The sequence below is a fragment of the Solea solea genome, chromosome 8 (genome assembly GCF_958295425.1).
Source record: "Solea solea chromosome 8, fSolSol10.1, whole genome shotgun sequence".
In the NCBI taxonomy this organism is placed as follows: Eukaryota; Metazoa; Chordata; class Actinopteri; order Pleuronectiformes; family Soleidae; genus Solea; species Solea solea.
Window position 1 is genome coordinate 8,324,372 of NC_081141.1, and position 20,891 is coordinate 8,345,262.

The following is a 20,891-nucleotide window of genomic DNA, read 5'->3' on the forward strand; positions in this document are numbered from 1 at the left end:
TATTAAGGGGATATGGGTAGCAGGGGTCGCGTTAACCGAATATTTTCCGTCATTTACCGTTTTTTAAAACGATGACGGAAAAATCTGAGAGCCATCCGTCATTTTGACAGATTGCAATTCACACCCCTAAAAACTATGTTGATAAAAGAGGTGAAAAAAGAGGGATAGATGCAGATGAAGGACAAACTCAGCCCTTGGCCTCAGCGGAGCAAGGAAGCGGCAGTAAGGAGGTTAGGCGAGTTCAGTGGGAGCGGGAGTTCTCCTGGCTGAGGAGGGCGGATAGAAAAATGTTGTGCGACAAAATAAAGATTCCCATCGGAGAATCTGAGCATAATTTCTGACCTGGACACCGTACTCAATGCATCTCGCTATCCTTGTAGTGCTGACAGCGTGTTAAAGAGCTATGGACAGGAGGCTTTGGAGCGCGTCTGTGACCGGTGCAGCTGATCCACTGGTGCAGAAGGAGCGCATGTTGCGGGATTTCCTACCACGCGCAACTACACGCAAGCAGGCACGCGATTTAAGTCCATGTGGACCAGGAGGAAGGTGTGAGACTGTGCGTTTAGGCCACAGGTGAACTGTTCATATTCCACTGCAATATGAACAATGCAATTGAATATGTCATTATTATCATTTAAAGTGACCGGTAAAAATTGATTATGACGGGATTTTTATGACCCTGTCAGTCAAAATGACAGACAACGAAAAAGTCTAGCGCAACCTCTGATGGGTAGTATATTTTTTAGAATCTAAACAGAATTACATAATGGGTGTCACTTTTTGATGATCTCAGTCTCAGACATGGATATATGGTTTTGAATATAACGTCATGTCATTGTCTTGTCTCACGGTGTCCAGGTAATGACCCTGACAGCAGTCTGAGCAGCCCGCCGGATGTCCTCGTCCTCCTCTGCTGCCTCACTCCTCCTCTCCAGTAGAGGGAGCTGCTCCAGCAGAAGGCAACGGCCGTTTGGAGCTTCAGCCAGAGCGGTCAGAGCTCGCAATGAGTACATGATGAGGGCCTTCATCCTCCTCCTCCTCTCCATGTTGTCATCTTCCTCTTCCTCTTTCTTCTTGGACACAAGGTCAAGGAGAATGGGGACGACGTCCAGATCGAGACACTGCAGTTTACCTGCAGGAAGAGAAGGTACAGTCATGACACCCATCATCTGAGGACAACCTGATTAGAGCTGAAGATCCGACAGGACCCGACGGGTTCAGGCTTAATTTCTATCATTTTACACAGGCTCCGGCTTGCGCGGTAAATGAGCGGTCAGGTGATATGTTTCAATTAGCGTGAGAAAGATGCGAAAGTGGATCTTAAGGAGGCCCCGGACACACTGGGCTTTTTGATAGACTTTCTGTAGATGTTCTATGAAGCACAGCGGGAACTTGAGCTTAATCGTGTGTGAGAAACTGAAACGCTACTATCAGCCCAACGCCCTGGACTCCCCTCAGCAAGCTGTCGTGCGTAAACTGCATGAAGACTGGCTTGCGCGGAAAGTGATAATACAGGACCTCCACAAGATTGCAACATTCCTCTGGCCAGAATTTAACCAGGTGTGAATGTTGTCACACTCAGACAGGAATGCTGTAAATGCTCATGCAAGCCATGGCTGCAGGTGCACCAGATGTGGAGAGTCGAGACCCAGAGCTCTCTGGAGTCGAACCCACTCCTCTTTGAGAGTGCTGAGATGTTACGATGTTAACAGAGGACTTGTTTTATTTCTTTGTTCCAACTTCCAAGTGGCCTATGTAAATGTATAAATGACTCATTCTTGACAAAAGGCAAAAGAGCTTTGTGCGTGTACACATTTGAATAATGTCGGGCTGTAAACGGGTTCAGGCTTTTAAAAAGCTGTCAATCAAAATGTACTTGTCGGGCTCGTGCTGAATTCTGTCGGGCCCGGGCCTTGTCGGGCCTAACTTTAACCTAACCTGATGGGTCATGTGGTGCATTTAAAGCACAACTCAACCCCCTCTTTTGCACCTAACTCCATCCAATGTCTGATTTTGAAATATGTCAAGAAGTGGGCAGAGACTTGAGTGAGAGAGAGGAGGGAGAGTGGAGCAGCAAGTGAGCATGGTCTGGCAGTGAAATCTGACACCGAAATACAGCTGTCTAACAAGGTGCTCTGTTCTTCACGTGGCAGAGAGCGAAAGGAGACAGAACAACAACTCCTGTGTTTTTAAACAGTCTGGGACAATGAGCCTTGCACTGATTAGAGTGTACCAGTGACGCAAGCATGAACTAAAATAGCCAATGGCAACATTTTAATGCAGTATCTGGTGTTTGACCAAAGAGTGACATAAGGTACACCAATTTTCAACTCAACATGTATAATTTCAATACTTTGCACTAAACTGTGAAGATTTGCACCTGGATCAACAAATAACATTACTAGATAAGACACATACACTGGTTTTCACTTTAAGGTGCATGAAGATAGTCCTTTCAAAAACATGAATTCTCTCAGTGGCCTGTACCTGGAGTGGTGATGGCGGTGTACATGATGACTCCTGCAGCGTTGGCCTGAACCTTGACATCTGTGTCCTGCAGCAGACCAACCATGACAGGAAGTACGGCCTCCTCACACACCCGCCGCTTCCCGTCCTCAGGAACGCTAACCATAAATGAGCATAAGTGCACAAGCAAACAAACAAACCGAAAAAAAGAAAAAAAACAGTAACAAACAACCTCTGCACACACACAGACACAGACACAGACAGCAGACGGCATTTCACCTGAGCGCCATCATGGCTGCAGCAGCCTCTCTGCGCACGTTCGGGGAACCGTGCGAGAGTTTGTGTCTCACAAGTGACACAGCATCAAGGGCCAGAGCAGGAAGAGCATCCAGAGAGGAGCAGCAGCTGAGGGTGGAGAGGAGTAGCACCTGCACCTCCTCCTCCTCCTCCTCTTCCTCCTCTTTGAGCTTCATCATTAGTTTAGGAACCAGACACAGGAGAGCATCTGCACCTGCAGGACAACACACCTCAGTGACCTCATACACACAGCCTCATGCTCAGTATGACTTCATCCAGATCAACAGTCATCACAACAAACATCTCTTAATTTGTGCCCCAGAGAAACATAGAAATAACTCAATCATTAAGTTGCTGAAAATTCTCAGCCTTAGAAAAAACAAGAAAATACAATCACTTTACTGAGCAAAAAAAACATCTGTAATGGTTCTGCTCTCTCAATATTGATATTTAGTAACATTTCCACATTTTACTTGCTGCTTTCTTTTATTAATAACTTTTTGAGTTATCACAGGGTCGGTATTATTGACAAAATATGTACAAAAATAAGAAGAACTTCAAAACCAACAACCTTTGAATGACAGTTCGCTCATGTGCAAATTCATTGACCTGCGTCTATCTTTTATGTCGCATAATTAAAAATCTATCTATGGGGTAGTAATTAATTCATCAAAATAAATATTTTTCATGCATTTGTTATTTAAGTTGTGGTGGAAACATTTTCTCTGGTTGAAGAGTAACCTCTACATTAGAGTGTATACCTGCAGGCAGCAGAGCGAGGCGGTTCAACACCTGGTGGACGTTTCTCCTGCAGGACGATGAGTCGTCGTCCAGCAGCTCTGACAGAGGGGGGAGGAGAGAGGAGGAGAGCAGTGCCTGTCTGCAGGAGGTCACAAGAGAAATGTCATGGAATAAAACTAAAGACAGCACTCAGAGTCTGCCATAACTGCACCCATGACTGAATTAGTCACCACCAAAATCAAATAAAGTCTTCCTTGGGGCCATAAACTACATTCACAGACAATTATATCGAAGCTGCAAACAAACAAACAAACAAACAAACAAACAAACAGCCTCTTCTCAGTAACATCTGCAACTAATTGTTGCAGGAATCAAAGTTAAACCACATGCAGGTGGTAACGCAGTATAGCTCTGGTGCACCAATGAACGCGTCATGTCAAATTAAATTACATTAAATGTAATTGATCTTCAACAACAGTCCATAACACGTGACTGCTATGAGACAACATGGAGACAGTGGAGTTAACAGCTGTATAAACGTCTTCTAATGATTTGTGGCAGACAACAAACATTACATTGACAGGTGTAATGCTGCCCTCTGCAGTATGAACTGTATGTACCTGCCAATGTTGTGGCCGCTGAGCAGGTGCAGCAGCTCGCACGTTTGTTTTCTAACTGTTGGATCTTTGTCCTTCAACAAACCCTTCAATTGCTCAAGAAAACCTGCAGAGGAAAAGGACATACTGTCATCACAACATGGAAATCTCAGCTTCCTGGTGAAGTAAAAGTGGAGAACGTGCACCCAGTACAGAGTACAGATTATGGTCTTGATGTGAGTAGTTGATCTTGTCAGAAGCCCTAATATCTTGTTATGGATTTGGGTACTACTTCAAATACATTTCTCATATACATTTCTATAAAGAGTACAAAAAATATATATATTATTTGAGTACTTTTTAGATTTAATTTCCACATTCAAAAAAAATAAACTATTTCAAATAGCGCCCATGACCCTGATAAATCAATAGACATTGGGACTTCAGGGACACAGTAGTTTCTAGATAGTGTGTATAGTTTACAGTTTACAGTGGATGTGAGAACGTCAGTGGCATGCACACAGACATTTGGAAATTAAAAGGGCACCTACTGCATACCAGTGGGGCAGGCACTAGTGCAAAAACCCTGCGCACTAAAGTCAAAGTGGAAAATTATAAAATAATATCATTTCCCACATTCACTTTAGTGCGCAGGGTTTTTGTAAATGGTAAATGATCTGTGTTTTATATTTTTCTAGTCTTGATGACCACTCAAAGCTGCTTTACACTACAGTTTTGCGATTCACCCACTCATTCACTCACACTTTCATACAGCAGTGCATTTTCTATCACTCATCTTGCATATCCATTCACACGGAGCAACGTGGGGTTAAGTGTCTGGCCCAAGGACACATCGGGCAAGACGAGACCTCGACGAGAGTGTTTTTGGTTTTCCCGATGTCTCACTCACTCACTCACCTCCGTTAACGGTCTGGTAGATCCGCTCCGGCTCGTGCATCAGGTCGCAGAGTGAAGCCAAAGCGCGCCGCCTACTATCGCTCTCAGGCCGCTGCAGCTGCTCGAACAGCTGCGGAACAGCTCGACGGCCAAAGGCAACCGGAGCACGGGTCTGGTCCAGCAGAACAGCGTCCATCCCGGATATTAATAAGTATATTTCTCTCCGGGTTAAAGTGCTTTGACAGATGAACAAAAATATAATCCTGAGAGGTAACACAAGAGAAAACGATGGCGAACACAAACAAACACACTATCTTAACATTTACTTACCGGTATCGCTGAGAAGCCTGTCACTCTCCAACATCTGAGCGAAGTAAGAAATGAAACAGACGATAAAAAAGATAAAAGGATAAAATGACGACATCGCATTAGGACAAAACCCCGACCTATTTCTGCAGAGAGAATGGTCAGACCCGTGCACCCACTGCTAACCCTAACATTTCAACTCTTAGAAACTATAGGCGGCAGGAAACCCAAACAAAACTCTGTAGCTGTTGCCTAGTAACCACATGATTAGACGACGGTGCTGCGTTCTCGGATGGTGGGACTCTACGAGAGCTCGCCAGACCACGTGACCAACACGTGACGCAATGCATTCTGGGGGTAAAGGCAAAATGCCGGTCGTCCCAAGCAGTCTGGTTGTTTACTTGTTTACTATTGACGCACACGCATGAACACAAACACATAAAAGCACCCCACTTTTTTGTATATGTGGCAGCATTACGCTTCCATAGATAAAACTTCAACAACCTGAACAACTGAAAAGAACAATAATTCGGGTCGTAAATGCTAATGCTGTAATATACTCTTATTACATTATATCTAAACTCTACTGTCATTCTTCATGCTCGTCTTTGCCGAACATGTCGACCATAACACACTGTGGACGGGAAACGGGTAACGAGCAGGTAAAATGTCCATGGACACCTGGTGGGCAGGTGGGGTACTGTAGGAGACAGTGACGGGAAGGCCGCCATGAATCATAAAGGACAGGATTATACAGAAACCAAAAAATAAAACAAATTTTGACTTTTATAATCACTAATGTGACCTCCCTAGTGACCCGTTTTTATGGATGAGGTGTAAAGAATGATGATAATATACGCTGATAATATCATCCAGGTGGATTTAATGTATCAGTAAAAATCTGTATCATCCAGTTTTTGTTGCACCAATTGCACTAAAATCACTGTTTTTTGCTCACGGAAAAATGGGAGCTGTTGATCTACTGCTGCTTGTTTGGCAAGTCACAAAATAACACATTTAAACTTACTGATTAAAACAACACAAGATGATATGACATAAAATCATTCCGAGACTAAGTTGTTTAAAAAACGAACAAACTTTAATTTTCTGTTGAAAGTGTGTCCAATGTCACATTTTTTAAGATATTTAACGACTTAAACTGACAGATTTTATTTAGGGATGTGTGATATTGACACAATCTTGGTATTGGCTGATGTTGGCTTTAAATATATTATTGGATATTGGCAAACACACCAAGATCCCCAGATATGACTAAGGATTAAAACAGCAGGCAGAATAGACTGCTGCCTCCTTGATGTCTATGCCATATTGTCAATGAAAAAGAGCCTGGATTACAGGCAAAGTACTGTAGGCGTGCCAAGCTGACACTAAACAAAACAAAAACAAATAAATACTAGACACAAGAGTCAAAAGTAATACTTAAAAATGTCAAGTTTATTCTGAACAAAGACTCAATCCAGGTCCATTAACCACACATGAAAAAACAATATGCAGAATTCAGGTCAGGTTCAGCAGGACCAAGACCAGTTCTGAACTGCAGCAGAGCTCGTCAGGATGTTACTAAAACTACAAAATATGCTCCTGAAAAGGTCTTTGCTTAACGTCCATAAGGAAGATCCATTTACTTAAACATAACTGATATCTTTTGTCAAGGATCCATGACTTTAACAAAATCAAAATGAAGCCGTTTGAGAAATTAAACAGGAACAAAAGCCAATTTCAGATATGACCTATGGGCGAGACTCTCCAGAGTATCTCGCAACTCCTGTGGACATCAGCATTTACACATATATAGCCCCATCACACCATCTCCAGAGTTCAGTGCATGTCTGAGAGCAGCTTTACGATGCACCTCCACCACTTCACATAAACTCAAAGCAACACACCTGGGAGTTTTTAACATTGAAAACATTGTCTATTTCTTCTTTTTCTTGCTCTTCTTCCCCCCCTCTCCCTGCTGAGAGCTGGTGTCTGCTCCACCCTTCTGTGTCCGAGTCTTGAGTTTGGGAATCATTTCAGCCACGTAAAACATCACATCTTTACCTGAGGAAAAAAGAAATTTCACCTTCAATTTATCCACTTTAATTAATATTTAATTGATTAATTACTAGAGATGCAACTAACGATTATTTTCATAATCGATTAATCTGTCGATTCTTTTCTCGATTAATCGTTTGGTCCATAAAATATCAGAAAACCTTAAAAAATGTTGATCGGTGTTCATTAAACCTGGAAATGATGATGTTCTCAAATATCAGAAGAAGATTCTCACATTTAAGAAGCTTAAACAATCGGAAATCTTGTTTTAATCCTGACAAAAGCTTTAAACCGATTAATCGCTTTCAAAACAGTTGTCGATTAAATTAGTAATCGATTATTAATAATAATGTAACAATATGTAACAACCTGAAAGTGTGTACAAACACAAACATATACACACAGCAGAGTGTGTAGGACTTACGAGAGCCGAACCTGTCCTGACAGAAGTGGCCTTCTTCCTGCTTCAGCTGAACTCTAACACGACCTTTGAACTGGATGTCTCTGTTCCACTCCCTGGGATGCATTTTGTTCTGAACAAATGACAGACATAACAAACTTAATTTATGAAAAAAAGCAATTTTCTCAACAAAGATGCTGACTGGAACGAGTTTGGAAACCACTCATTCTAGCATTCTTACACAAAACTACATAGCAAAAATTTTACATTTTAGCTCACAGAACACACGAGCTGCTGATTTTCTGCTGCCTCTTAATTAAAATCCAAAATCTCGAACGTGCAGTGAATCAAATCCTGTGTGCTGTGATGAAAAATCAAAGCTTTTCTCTTTGTACTTAGGTGACTTTTGTGAGTGAGAAGTATCTTCAAGGTTATATCTAATAAATGTATTACGTTATAAAATAACCATACGCCATTAGAGATGAAAGAAACTGAAATGATTTAAATACCTGCATTTAAGACCTAATGTGTGTGAGATTTTTACCTCCATGTAGACGTTCAGTCCAGCAGCAGTCAGGACATCTCTGATTTCAGTACAGGACGGATTCTCCACAGCCTGCAGATACACAACAGCAGCTACAGTTAAATGGTTTGCTTCTTAAACTGTGTGCTTCTAAAGCGCTTGTGCTAAAAGATGAATTAGTACCACTAGGAGGGAGGAGATGATCCATTTTTTCTCCAATTGATGTTATTTTATTCACAAAGAAGTAAATGGTTTGTATTTATAAAGCGCTTTTCTAGTCTTGATGACCACTCAAAGCTGCTTTACACTACAGTTTTGCCATTCACTCACACTTTCATACAGTGCATCGATGTGCAGCGCATTTTTTGTGCATCTGTCGCTCATCTTTCATGCGCATTCACATGCTGCCGATACGAAGTTCATGAAGTCATCACTGCTCAGTGTTAAAGGAATAGATGGTTCAGTGGAGCTGTGGCTCTCTGTCAGCCTGGCTAGTGCTATAAAGAAACCGGTGATTATTCTTTTTTTCTTCAATTACAGAATAATAATAATAATAATAATAATAATAATAATAATAATAGGCAGCTCTAGCTTCATGTAGGGCTTTCTTGTATGCTACAAAACCATCTTTCCAGGCTATATGAAATTCTTCTAGATTAGTGGAACGCCATTTTCTTTGTGATCTACATAAAGCCTGTTAAATACCGTTAGTATTGGAGTTAAACCATGGTGCTTGTCTCCTCTGATCCAACTATCAATAAGGTTATCTATGAGGATGGGAGTAAAATCACAATAGGTAACTTCACATGTACTGACATATGGCACTAAAGGTTGGATATATGGAGTAAAGGTTGCACTGTCTCTTTGAATGTGAATGTATTAATATTTTTATCAGACAGACACCGGATGTAGCGGTATTTTTCCTTTATGTTATTGGGGTTAATTATTGTACAATTAAATGTGAGTAAATGATGATCAGTTAGGAGAGGGTTTTAGAGAAAATTGTTGAAGTTTTAAATGTCAATAACATAAGTTAGTTAGTAACACCTAAGACTATCACTGTCAATATCTATCTACATGGATGTTGAAATCCCCTACAATTATGACAGATTAGTTTCTTTGTTTTCACACTCTCTATGTTTGTTTGTTTTTTGTTGTTTTTTTAAATTGGTGACCGCTTAAAAAGAAGCCCAGAGAAGCGTGTAAGACTATTGCCTCCTACATCCGCTACTTCTGCACTCCATATCAAAAGAAATCATATTCCAACCAGACAGACTGTTGGAGATGTTGCGGAAGCAAAGAGGCAAATCATTATCATGTATTTTGGAGTCCTGGAAACGGTTTTCAACAAAAATAACTTTATGTTTCAATTTGTTATATCTGATTGATCTGGAGGAACAAAGATAAATACTTGCTGAGAATATTACTGGTGGCTTGTAAGAAATCCATAACCAAGAAATGGCTGAAGAGGGAGACACCTAGTGTAGATTAATGGATTGATATAGTGCACAACATCTTTGAAATGGAAAGAATTACTTTTTATCTGAGAACACAAAAAGAGGTATTTATTGAAAATTGGCAAAAATGGATTACAAGGACCGTCAGTCCTTTTTACTGCTCTCACTCGCTCAGCTCCTGTTCCCTCCGCTCCATTCCTCTCCCCCTCCCTCCACTAGTTCTCTGATAATATCAACATGGCAGCGTGCGTGGAAAACAGCGAGAGTGCCGTCACAGGAAGAGACGTCCGACACAAGGATCAAGCTGAACACTGCCGAACTGTAAATCAGTTAAAAACACTTAGGGACAGCACCGCTGATCGCCAGCGGCGAGCTGCATAAACTGCCGCTGTATGTGACTGTGTGTGACCTTTTCTTAAAAATGTGTGTGTTTGTACGTCGGTGAAATACGGTCGCTGACTAAATACGGCGATCGCTGGCCACAGTCTGATGTGAAGTGGTGCGAACACACAAACACACGTTTGCTGACTTTATCCGGCACATTAGCTTCATATATAAAATCCTCTGAGGCTGGAAGTTTGTGTAAAACACTGTGCTCCACTGTGCAGCCACCAACAGCACACTTGTCCCTCCGCGTTGACATAATACCGCTCTTCCTTCCTCGCCTGCACTCTCGCATTTTATATGGACAAGGTGGAGCTAATGTGGAGCTCTCCAAGTACACTTACTGGTGGGGTGATAACATTTGCGGTGAAATGCGCATGCTGCCGGCATAAGCGCAGGGAATTCAACATCACATGTTTTATCGCCTATACTTGCACTAAGGGGGACCACGAAAACATGACTGAGTATTATTTTTCCACACCTTGGCGACTGGTAGGGCCTCCAGAGTCCCAAATATAAGTATTGAAATGGTTAAAAAGTTGATTTTGCATAATATGTCCCCTTTAATACTTTTATTTATCTACTTTTATTGCTTGCTTTCATGTCTGGTGGTGATTACAAGTCTCTTTATGTACGTCTATACTTTTCCCCTGATATTATTGCACTCATCTATAGGTCTTGGGTTGTTAATAAACTTCACTAAATTTCTATATTAAAGAGCTGCTCCATCCAAAGTGGGATGGACGCCAGTCATCTATAAAACCAATGTTTTCTGGACACCACTTTGACAGCCAGCGATTGAATGACGACATGCGGCTATACATGTCATCACTGTTCACATTGGGCCATAGAAAAATGACAGTGTGCAACATTAATTTAGCATACCTACACATAGTCAATATTACCCTTTGTGACCGCCGATTGGAGTAATCTGGAGTCATTACTGCCTAAATGAATAGTAACTTTACTGAATCTACGGTTATCTTTAGCCAGCAGTTTCAGATAAGACTATGTCACCCACTCTGGCCCTGGGAAAACTATTATTGCTATTTTCACATTCTTGAGGATAGTCACAAATCACCAGAGTTTCCTTCTCAGTCTGTGTGGTACTGAGTGAGGAAGAGAAGAGTCACCTTCTCTGCAGGGATCCTGCGTCCCTCAGCCAGTGTCTTCTTACTGTTGATGTAGACCGGGTAGAGGCAGATAAACCTGAAACATGCAGTGAAGGCAAAGTTTAAGGAGACACTGAAGCGAACAAATCAAAACAGTGGGAGACAGTCAACTGTAAATAACCTGACAGGATACATTACACTAAATGTAAAAGGTGCTGCACAAATATAACAGAATACACTTTCTTAGAGTGTACTCATTCTATAGTTGTCTGTTCCACCATCAAGCGGTGCTGCCATTACTGTGTCAGCATGGAGAATCAGGTTCAGTGTGGAAGAAGTAGTAACCTCTAATGGTGAGAGTGCAGATGGTAGGACTCCTCCACTCATTCCTCCCTTTCCCAAGTGCATCAGATAACCGTGTGACATTTGCTATTGTAGAAAGGATATTTTTTTTCCTAAAGTACATATTACATTACATTACATTACATTACATGTCATTTAGCAGACAATTTTATCCAAAGTGACTTACAATAAGTGCATTTCAACATTTGGGTACAAACAAAAGCTAGAAGTAAGTAAATGTAAGTACTACATATAAAAGACATTCTAAGGCTGTGAGGATCTCATCTTCATATATACTCCTCCAAAGGTATTTATGGTAATATATTGAATTTCTGCTAATATATCCTCCTGAATAATCCACACTGGACCTGTAACCAAGAGAAAGCTGTTGTGACTTGGAATGCACCATTATTATTAATAAATTAATGATTTACGCTTTTTAAGTAGGGTGCAAATCGGCAAAAGTCAAAATGGCCCGATGTTCTTGTTGAGTTGAGGCCATGGATAATGTCGACTTTTTTGTTCGTCTTGGTCTATAACATCTTCCCACCAAATTCGGTGGAGTTCATTTTTGCCTCCGTGTTCACCTTAGGGGGCGCTTTAGAGCCCTCGAGCAACGCACGGGTCCGGGAACTATGCCAATATCGCACTTTCGCCAGACCTGACCTCAATGCAAAGTTTCAAGATTTTTACATACGTTAAGCCCCTCAAAAATGACCGCAAAGCAACGGATATAATAACAATTTGAAGGATAACAATAGGCAGAAATTCGTGCCAGTATCCGTTTCGGCCCCTGACTTTCGTGGCCCGGGTCCTAAAAAAACGTATGTTTTAATTAATATGTCTTAACTCATGTACTACGATGGGTCTCGTTTGAGAACAATGTGACGTGAGACGGCTGCCCTTTTAACATAAAATACAACATAATCCAGCAAAAACAAGAAATCGGCGGATAAATGGACTTGTACACGTCATGCTAACGGGCTTCTCGGTACCACACCACATTCTATGCAGGAATGCATTTTAGCATTGTTAACGCAACATAAAAGTGGCACAGCTGTTAGAGAAATTAACCACATTATATAGTAGATGTTTAAGTTGCCAAATATCCTATGTAAGTTTTATAATGCGCGAGGAGGCGGCTGAGCACTTCTAGCTTAGTTTAGCTGACAGGCTAGCTCTAAAGGAACTCACCTCTCCTTGTCGGCGGGGTTCTGCGTCAAATGAGCCATTGTTGGGTTTTGTACACCTGGTATTCACAGACTGGATGTTAAGAGTCGTATTTTTCTTCAGTGTACAGTTTGTGTGGAACACAAACAGCCATATGGCCGCTTCTCTGACACGTTCACTAATGTTGACAACCAGCTGGCGTTCAGTCTCGGGAACGCGTATGAACTAGCGGATATGTCTTAATACACTTCCGGTAGGTTGTAAACTTATGCTGCCCTCTAAAGGGTGGCTGAAGTAATGATTCCTGATCTTATTATCAGAATCAGAATCAGCTTTTTTGGCCAAGTATGTGAACACATACAAGGAATTTGACTCCGATTTTATCCAGCACACGCTGTACATTAGACGTAAAACATTACATACATAAACATAACATAACAGACATTTAACTGGGAAGAATAAGGACAACAAAGAACAATAATTTAAATATATATATATATATATATATATATATATAAATAAATTATATAATATGTTTATATATATATATATATATATACATATATATATATATTACATTATTTACACAGAGAGACGTTGAGAATAAAAAGTGCAAAATAGTGAATACATTTAAAGTCTGTTGGATTTGGAGTCAAGGGGGTTAATGACACTGGGTGACTGATCAGGTGTTCATCAGTGTGACGGCATGGGGGAAAAAACTGTTCTTATGTCTGGATGTTCTGGTGTACAGTGTTCTGTAACGCCTGCCAGAGGGAAGAAGTTCGAACAGATTGTGTCCGGGGTGTGATAGATCTGCAGAGATATTACCTGCCCGTTTCTTGACTCTGGATGTGTCAAGTCCTGGATGATGGGCAGTTTAACACCAATGATTCTCTCTGCAATCCTGATGGTCTGATTCAGTCTGTTTCTATCCTGTTTGGTGGCTGATCCAAACCAAACGATGATGGAGGTGCAGAGAACAGACTAATGCCGTCTAGAACTGGATCAGCAGCACCTGGGGAAGGTTGTACTTCCTGAGCTGACGCAGGAAGTACAGCCTCTGCTGGGCACTTTTTGACTATGGAGTCAATGTTTGGTGCCCACTTTAGGTCCTGGGAGATAATAGATCCCAGAAACCTGAAGGTTTCCACAGCAGACACAGAGTTATTGAGAACGGTGAGGGGGGGCAGAGCAGGGGGGCTACTCCTGAAGTCCGTTGTCATCTCCACAGTTTTGAGCGTTTTCAGCTCCAGGTTGTTCTGACCCCACCAGAGGACCAGCTGTTCCACCTCCCGTCTGTATGACTGTCGATGACTGTCGTGTCATCTGCAAACTTTTAGGAGTTTGACAGATGGGTCACTCGAAGTGCAGTCGTTAGTGTAAAGGGAGAAGAGCAGTGGGGAGAGCACACATCCCTGGGGGGCGCCATATTAAATTACAGAAGTTAAGATTTAAAAGACATTAGTTAAAGATTTACACTTATTAATAAATGGTCACCCATATCAGATTAGGCTACTCAATAAATTAGACAAAATCAATTATCCTACCAATCAACCATGGCTTCAAATCATCACCATCCAGTCCAGAAACATCAGATATCTGGGTATACATTTTCTCTCCAGGCTGTCAGATCTAACACAATTAAACTATACTCCACTACTTAAATCAATAGAGGATGACCTCCTACGATGGAACTCTAACTATATCACTTATAGCAAGAGTAACCACCATAAAAATGATGATCTTACCAAAAATCAATTACCTTTTTTCAAAGATCCCCACTCAACCTTCACCAATCTGGTTTAAATTATTAGACTCTGCCACCATTAAATTCCTCTGGAAAAACAATCCAACACACATTAGTTTAAAAACCCTCCAAAAAGCAAAAGCCTATGGTGGTCTGGAACTTCCAGACTTCCACAGTTACTTTCTTGCAGCTTCAGTATGTCCAAAAATTGATTAAACCCAACCCACTGGACACCCTGTGGCTAGACATTGAGAAACACTCCGATCTGCCATTTATAAGCAAAACCATCAAACGACATCAGTGCTTTAAAAGCGTAAATATAACTACCTTCCTGTCAGCCTGGTGGGAATTTATTAAACTCACTGGGTCCTCACATATTCCATGTAAATTTACCCCAATCTGGAATAATCCAGACATCCTGTGGAATAAAACAACATTAAAACTAAAATCGTGGCAAGAAAAAGGTATAAGGCACCTGAAACAAATTATCCAAGATAACAAATTCATCCAATTTCAGAACTTAGTGGAACAATATGGTATCAACAGCAACACGGTTTTTGAATATCTACAAATCAAATCTGTAATCCAGACGAGGTTTTAAAACTAGGAAATTGGGCCTAGAACTACCTTCAGCGATCAAACAATTTCTAAAACGTATGTCTCCCAAAATGGTGTCTAAAACACATGCTCTATTAACAGAAAATGATTGTACAATTTCTTTGCCAACCACAAAATGGGAGACAGACCCAGATAAAAATGTCTGGTTACGACGGACACACATACACATCCCACTACATTATCCCATAACTGATACCCTCTCTTAATGTGGTTGTTAATGATTACTATAGAAACTGTACCTGTTATACAAATGAATGTCAATCTAATGTTGTTTATGTTTTGTTTTGTGAGTATGTTCCGTCTGTTTTATATAATTTTAATTCTTTAATGTTGCTAACCTATACACTGTCATTGATATCGTTGTCCACCTCTCTCTCTGTTTAAAAGGCTCCGACAGCATAAACAATTTAGTTTTTTTCTCAATTGATCAGTGAAAGACGTTGCTGTCACATCTCTTGAAAATCGGTGTTTTTAGCTTTAACTAACAATATGTGTTAAATGAGCGGTGCACCGACATCCAACTCCATTTCTATCCGTACTTGAGCAAACTGTCCATTCAGTTCAGAATCAAGGCAGATGATAGCAATGCAATCTTCATGTGTCGAAATGGCTATAACCCTAAATCGACCAATGGACATATTACATCACAAAAAAATTGAAGGAACACAAATCTTTTGGCCAGTTATCAGTTTTCCGACACAAACCAGTGTGTTGTTGAGGTCCTCATCCTCACACCACTGCTACCTTGAGAGGGTAAGCTTGTTTCACCAAGACAAATTGAAACAAAAATAACATGTATATACTGTACTTGCTGACTGGGGATGCAGTGGATTGACTCCTGTGTGTCATGATGTAAACAAATATCTATAAACTTTGCTGTAGGGATGTGGACAATTTACAATGTGACACAAACTTTAATATCCTGTTGTAAAAGTCCAACAGTGAGAGGAAGCTGAAAGCACATTATTTTGGAATGAAGCTGCCATGTTTTCAACTGAGAGCACGCCTCCAAGTCTCAGGCAGGTTTTTCACAGCAGTCAGCACCGACTGCTGTTGTGTCAGGTCCTTTACAACCACAAAACTTGAAGTATCATGAAAGACTACATGGAAAAGTGACACAGCTGACCTCATCATGCAATCACAAAATCATTAGAACCAAAAACAAAACATACTATTTCACATTTCAGTGAATAATTTCAACAAAATAAGGACAATAAGTTCAGTGGAAAATCCTTCAGATCATTGGAAAACGGTTTTATTTAGAGCTGAAACTTTCCATCACTTCCTTTCCACATTGTCTGATGTTACAGGCTGCTGTTCATGTCATCTCTCCATCACACAATCTACCACGTGTTACAGAAAATAATCTGGAAAAGAATGAGACTGAAATGTTCAGGACATTTACAAACATTTTGTAATGTTGCGATTCCGAAGCATCCACACGTTGAGAAAAAGCTTAATTTCAAAAAGTGACGGTTTTCAACACATGGTCACCATGACAACAGACACCCTGAAATCCTCAAACATTTTCTTGTACCAAGTGACATCTCTTAATATACAAAAAAACAAAAACATTAAGATAAAAAGTTGTGGTTCAGATTTTTATTGTCGCATTGTCCTTACGTCCACTGAAACTTTTGACGTTTGAACACAAATGTCAAAATGGGATCCGTTTCCTGATTTTTTTTCTTTAAGATTCACATTCTCGATCCAACTGACATGGATGTTTGAGTACTCAGAACAGGCGTAAACTGAAATGAAAGAATAAATGAATCATATGTCCACTCTAAAGCAACCCTCTTGTTTGAAATTAAAACTACAATCCAAAAGTCCTAATGAAATCTGAAGATTCAAGAACCTGGAAAACACTGTTTATGGTTTGGATGAAGGTTTTCTCTTTCCTGAAGTGAAATGCGGATTTGTTGATTCACCTTCATTTTAAACCTCGTTCAGAGTCACTCACAGTGTTTTAAATACCACGCTCTCCCTGGATGGTCCACCATTTTGTATACAACATCATTGTCATCAACAGCACTCTGCTTCAGTTGTCTTTGTCAGCAGCAGCTGAGAAGTGTGCTTAAAGGGTTAACCTCCTTCCAGCTTCCCCTGCTGTACTTTAGTCCAGAACAGAACCATGGTCTGACATGAAACTCTGGAACTTTGTCTCTCAAAACCTTAACTTCTGCACCCGGGACATTCAAATTAGTCCTCCAGAGGCATTCAGGGTTAATCTTGCACACCGTAAAAAGAAAGCACCTGGTTTTAGCCTGAGAATGCTACCATTAACACATTTTTAACAACGCGTTCATCGTTAATAAGGTAAAGAAGAAGCTACATGTTAATATCTGGTTGAGAAAACAAAAAGGAATTATCATCAATGGGTTCCTAGTCATGTTAAAGGTAAATGTGCCAATTTAAAAAAAATATTTTTTCAACTTTTCCACTGACAACTTGACTTTTCTTTAATGTATTATGTTTAAATGAGACTAAGGATCCATTCATATGCAACATCCAAATGGAGGTGTTTATAAGGACAAAGACCAGTTTGACCCACTTCTTTGGCACCGATTATCAAAAAATGGGTTGACAGTTGGGAACTGCAACAGATACCCACTGCAATTAATACGCATCGTAACAATGTCTTTATTGTTTAAGTGTATGTCTTCAATGATGATGTATTTGTGTGCGCATAAGATGCTGCATCTGAATGGCTATATCCATAGGCTAGATCCACTCTACTCTGTTATCATTTAAAACACATTAATCTGATATGCCTACTGTCAATGCTCGCATTATTAAAGCTCTCAAAATGGACACATTTGTAAACACTGCTGACTGATTTTAGTTTGAACTCCAGGGCTTTGTTTTAGTCTGAACAGCTGTCATTTCAGTCTCACAATGTCATGCCATGTCAGTTCTGCCTTCTGTTTCCACCAACATGTGCATGCCTAGTCTACCTGAATGGTCAGGTGATATAGGTTTCCAGGTGTGTCAGTGTGGACGCAGGTAACCCCCAATACGGAGCTGGAACACCTGCTGAACAGAGATCAGGACTGTGGATGTAGCCTTAATGAAGTTGACAGAAAACATGCGGGCGTGAGAGTGGGGGTTCAACAAGTGTTTCTGTTTCACTGTGATCTTCAAATGTCTTCATGTAATTTTCACACAGAGGTTTAAATGCAGAATCAGGTTAGATAGATGTTTGGGAACATGTGTCAGACCAGGTGTGCACATGAGGTCTGGCTGCTGGTCTATGATGATGGTGTATGTGAAAATGGGCTGGGGCAGGGTTACCGCCTCTGCTGGCTGTAGACGGGGAAGGCCAGCGTGACGTTGAGCGAGTCGTTGTGTTGGACCAGTGATGTGTGCTTATAGTGCAGCACCAGCTCCTTTAGGGATCCATAAAGGTTGTAGGGCTCAGCGAAACCATAGCCAGTGCTCGTCTTGTTGATGACGCAGTGCTTCACCTCCCCATCCACTCTGCGAGAGGAATAGAAACAGAGAGGATAGTAAAGTCATGTAGCTTGCAAAGTCACTCCACCTTTGGGGTTTACTATGTTATATGTATATTTTACAGTCCACAGTGCCACAGAAAAGCGAGAGAAAATGTGTATTTGTTCCTCCAGTTGTTTTTTGCTTTCCCCTATGCCAATGACTGCAGCACATACACTGGTGACTCTGGCCAACAGGTTAACATTTTAAACAAACTAAACAGGTCAAGAGGCAAAACTCACACCACAGAGCAGGCGTAGCAGCCCGGTTTGCTGCTGTCTCGGACCAGGAAGGTGCCATCTCGCTTCCCTCGCAGCAGAGACTCAGCCTGACTGCGGTTGATGTTTCCCAGACGCCAGAGACGATCGTCATGATGGGGGAGGTCCTCCTCGTCCTCCACCATACTGTACTCACTGGGGGGAATATCATGTTAGTGCCACCAACATAACCAATTTGAAGTGCTGTTCTAATTTTGAGGTGTGGTACACCCCTTTTCATCACTGTTGTGGAAACTACTTCAAATTTCGTCACATGGGTATTGGTTGGTGTTTACAGCTGAAAGAATGACTTAATAGTAAAACATACAATATTTCCTATATATTAAAAACTTTTATGAGGAGACAACAACTCAGGCCTTTGTATAATATTGAAACGGATTAACACTGGTTTGTATACAAGTAAAAGTGTATGGTCTCACTATCACTATTTTTAGGTTTTTTTTCAATACAGCATGATGTCTATTTTGTTAACTATGGTCCCATTTTAAGTCAAGTAATAATAAGTTACCCTTCAGGCAGGGCTACGGTGTGATTGAGAGACCTGCTGGCAGTAAGGTCCATCCCTTGTTTTTTCCTCAGCTCCTCCTCATCAAGCAAAACTTACACCTGCTTTCAGAAAACCAAGATGGCGCCAGACTAATGGCAAAACTGCAGCTCACAAAACTCTTGTTGACATCACAACACACACTTACTCCTCTGTGGTTTCATTTTTCAGGCCGAGCCACTCGTTCAGTTTCCTCTGACGAACGCCTTTCTGTGTCAGCCACCTGAGAAACACATGCAGCTGAGGTGTTAGTACTGTGTACACCGATATGATACAGTCGAAGAAAATAAAAAATGTGATAAAAGAGGAAAAAGAGTGAGATCCTGTATATCACACAAACCAACCTAAGCTTGAATGTATATGTTACATATGTTACAGGGCAAGTATGTGACTTACATGAGGTATTGGTCCCTGGTCTTGCGCAGCTGGATAAGGTCTGGTTTGATGCTGTTCATCTTCTTGTCTATCTCTCGGTAGTCAGCGGCCTGTTTTTTCAGATCCACCTCAAGGTGATGTTTACTGTCCACAATCTCACTGATTCGAGACTTTAGCTTGTCGTAGTTCTCCATTATTCTGTAATGACGAAGGAGACATGAGTGAAACCGATTATGTTTACTTAGAAATGACAAACCTCACATGAATATTTCAAGCACTGACAAAAATGTATAAAGTGAGTCAATGCATTCTGTCTGTAAAGAACAACATCAACATCAGTGACTGAAGGAAGGAAGAGAGGCAGAAGGAGTTTGACAGAGTTTCACAGACTCCAACGACAACTACTTCCAGCCCTGGACTAGATTTACCAGCAGGTGGTTTTATTCCTGTAGGCACTGTTGCCACAGCAACAAGACCTCCTTTGCAAAAAAGTCTCTGTCAGTTACTACGGTAACAGCCAACCTCTGAATCTCCTTGTCATTGCCCTCTCGACGAAACTTCTCAATGTACTCTTTGCTGAAGCGCTCCTGAGTCTGACACTGCTCCTCAAAGATCTTTATGGTCTCGTTGAATGCCTCAATGGCTGTCCGCTTCATCTGGATCTCCTGAGGGATGAAGAAGAAGGGCGAGAGGAAAACAAACAGGACAAATAGATTAAAACATATTCTGGGAGACTCGAGAAAACTGCTGATACTACATTTCCCAACGTGTGACCTGTGACGACTAAGTGGTGGAGGCTCCACCTTGTGTTATAGACAGAAAACTTAACTTTGTGTCATACCATGTGTTTGTACGCACATGCACGGGAGAGAAAATCAATCAAGACCACGCAGCTAGGGTCCAAGAGAGAACAACCCAAGTAGGGATGGGCATAATTAATCAACGTTCGATTAATTGATCATTAAGAATTTCATCGATGGCGTTAATTTTCTATCGATAAAACTAATGCAGGTTCTGTTGCGTAGTCAGTGGAGATCGGTAAGGCGACTATTCCAGAGGCTGAGGGAGACAAGGAGCATGCGTTGTCT

At 41.1% G+C, this 20,891-nt stretch overlaps 3 protein-coding genes across 5 annotated transcripts in view; all 3 read right to left on the reverse strand.

The window, feature by feature from the left end:
* Positions 1-273: 273 nt before the first annotated feature.
* On the reverse strand, positions 274-5,610 carry rsph14 (radial spoke head 14 homolog). 2 transcript variants are annotated; one of them, XM_058635102.1, is made up of 8 exons: positions 5,444-5,610; positions 5,328-5,361; positions 5,019-5,233; positions 4,125-4,227; positions 3,525-3,643; positions 2,746-2,977; positions 2,488-2,624; positions 274-1,132 (listed from the first exon to the last, which is right to left on the reverse strand). In XM_058635102.1, the coding sequence occupies exons 3-8, from the start codon at positions 5,191-5,193 to the stop codon at positions 846-848; spliced, it is 1,053 nt and encodes a 350-aa protein (XP_058491085.1). In that variant the 5' UTR covers positions 5,194-5,233; positions 5,328-5,361; positions 5,444-5,610; the 3' UTR covers positions 274-845. The 2 variants fall into 2 exon arrangements, with proteins under 2 accessions (XP_058491085.1, XP_058491084.1); XM_058635101.1 differs by having other exon boundaries at positions 5,328-5,610.
* Positions 5,611-6,737: 1,127 nt separating this feature from the next.
* On the reverse strand, positions 6,738-12,980 carry srp19 (signal recognition particle 19). Its single transcript, XM_058635255.1, has 5 exons — positions 12,774-12,980; positions 11,259-11,334; positions 8,306-8,377; positions 7,786-7,894; positions 6,738-7,367 (listed from the first exon to the last, which is right to left on the reverse strand). Exons 1-5 carry the CDS (start codon positions 12,809-12,811, stop codon positions 7,240-7,242), a joined length of 423 nt encoding a protein of 140 aa, XP_058491238.1. The 5' UTR covers positions 12,812-12,980; the 3' UTR covers positions 6,738-7,239.
* Positions 12,981-16,347: 3,367 nt separating this feature from the next.
* The window catches only part of LOC131463507 (phosphatidylinositol 3-kinase regulatory subunit alpha-like), a 29,815-nt gene continuing 25,271 nt past the window's right edge, over positions 16,348-20,891 (reverse strand). For both annotated transcript variants that reach the window (XM_058635253.1, XM_058635254.1), the window contains 5 exons: positions 20,326-20,468; positions 19,825-20,001; positions 19,577-19,651; positions 18,849-19,019; positions 16,348-18,594 (listed from right to left, as the gene is read on the reverse strand). In XM_058635253.1, coding sequence (XP_058491236.1) covers positions 18,405-18,594; positions 18,849-19,019; positions 19,577-19,651; positions 19,825-20,001; positions 20,326-20,468 — 756 coding nt within the window. In that variant the 3' untranslated portion in view covers positions 16,348-18,404. The remainder of the gene's footprint in view (positions 18,595-18,848; positions 19,020-19,576; positions 19,652-19,824; positions 20,002-20,325; positions 20,469-20,891) is intronic.

Bases quoted from the DNA above. Each gene is read 5' to 3' on its own strand.
- rsph14 (XM_058635102.1), bottom strand. From the start codon at position 5,193: ATGGACGCTGTTCTGCTGGACCAGACCCGTGCTCCGGTTGCCTTTGGC. The intron at 4,228-5,018 runs GTGAGTGAGTGA...TTTCCTCTGCAG, and splicing joins CTACCAGACCGTTAACGGAG to GTTTTCTTGAGCAATTGAAG. The intron at 2,625-2,745 runs GTGAAATGCCGT...ATTTATGGTTAG, and splicing joins GCAGCCATGATGGCGCTCAG to CGTTCCTGAGGACGGGAAGC.
- srp19 (XM_058635255.1), bottom strand. From the start codon at position 12,811: ATGGCTCATTTGACGCAGAACCCCGCCGACAAGGAGAG. The intron at 7,895-8,305 runs GTAAAAATCTCA...TCATTTGTTCAG, and splicing joins GACTGAACGTCTACATGGAG to AACAAAATGCATCCCAGGGA. The intron at 7,368-7,785 runs GTAAGTCCTACA...TTTTTTCCTCAG, and splicing joins TCAGGACAGGTTCGGCTCTC to GTAAAGATGTGATGTTTTAC.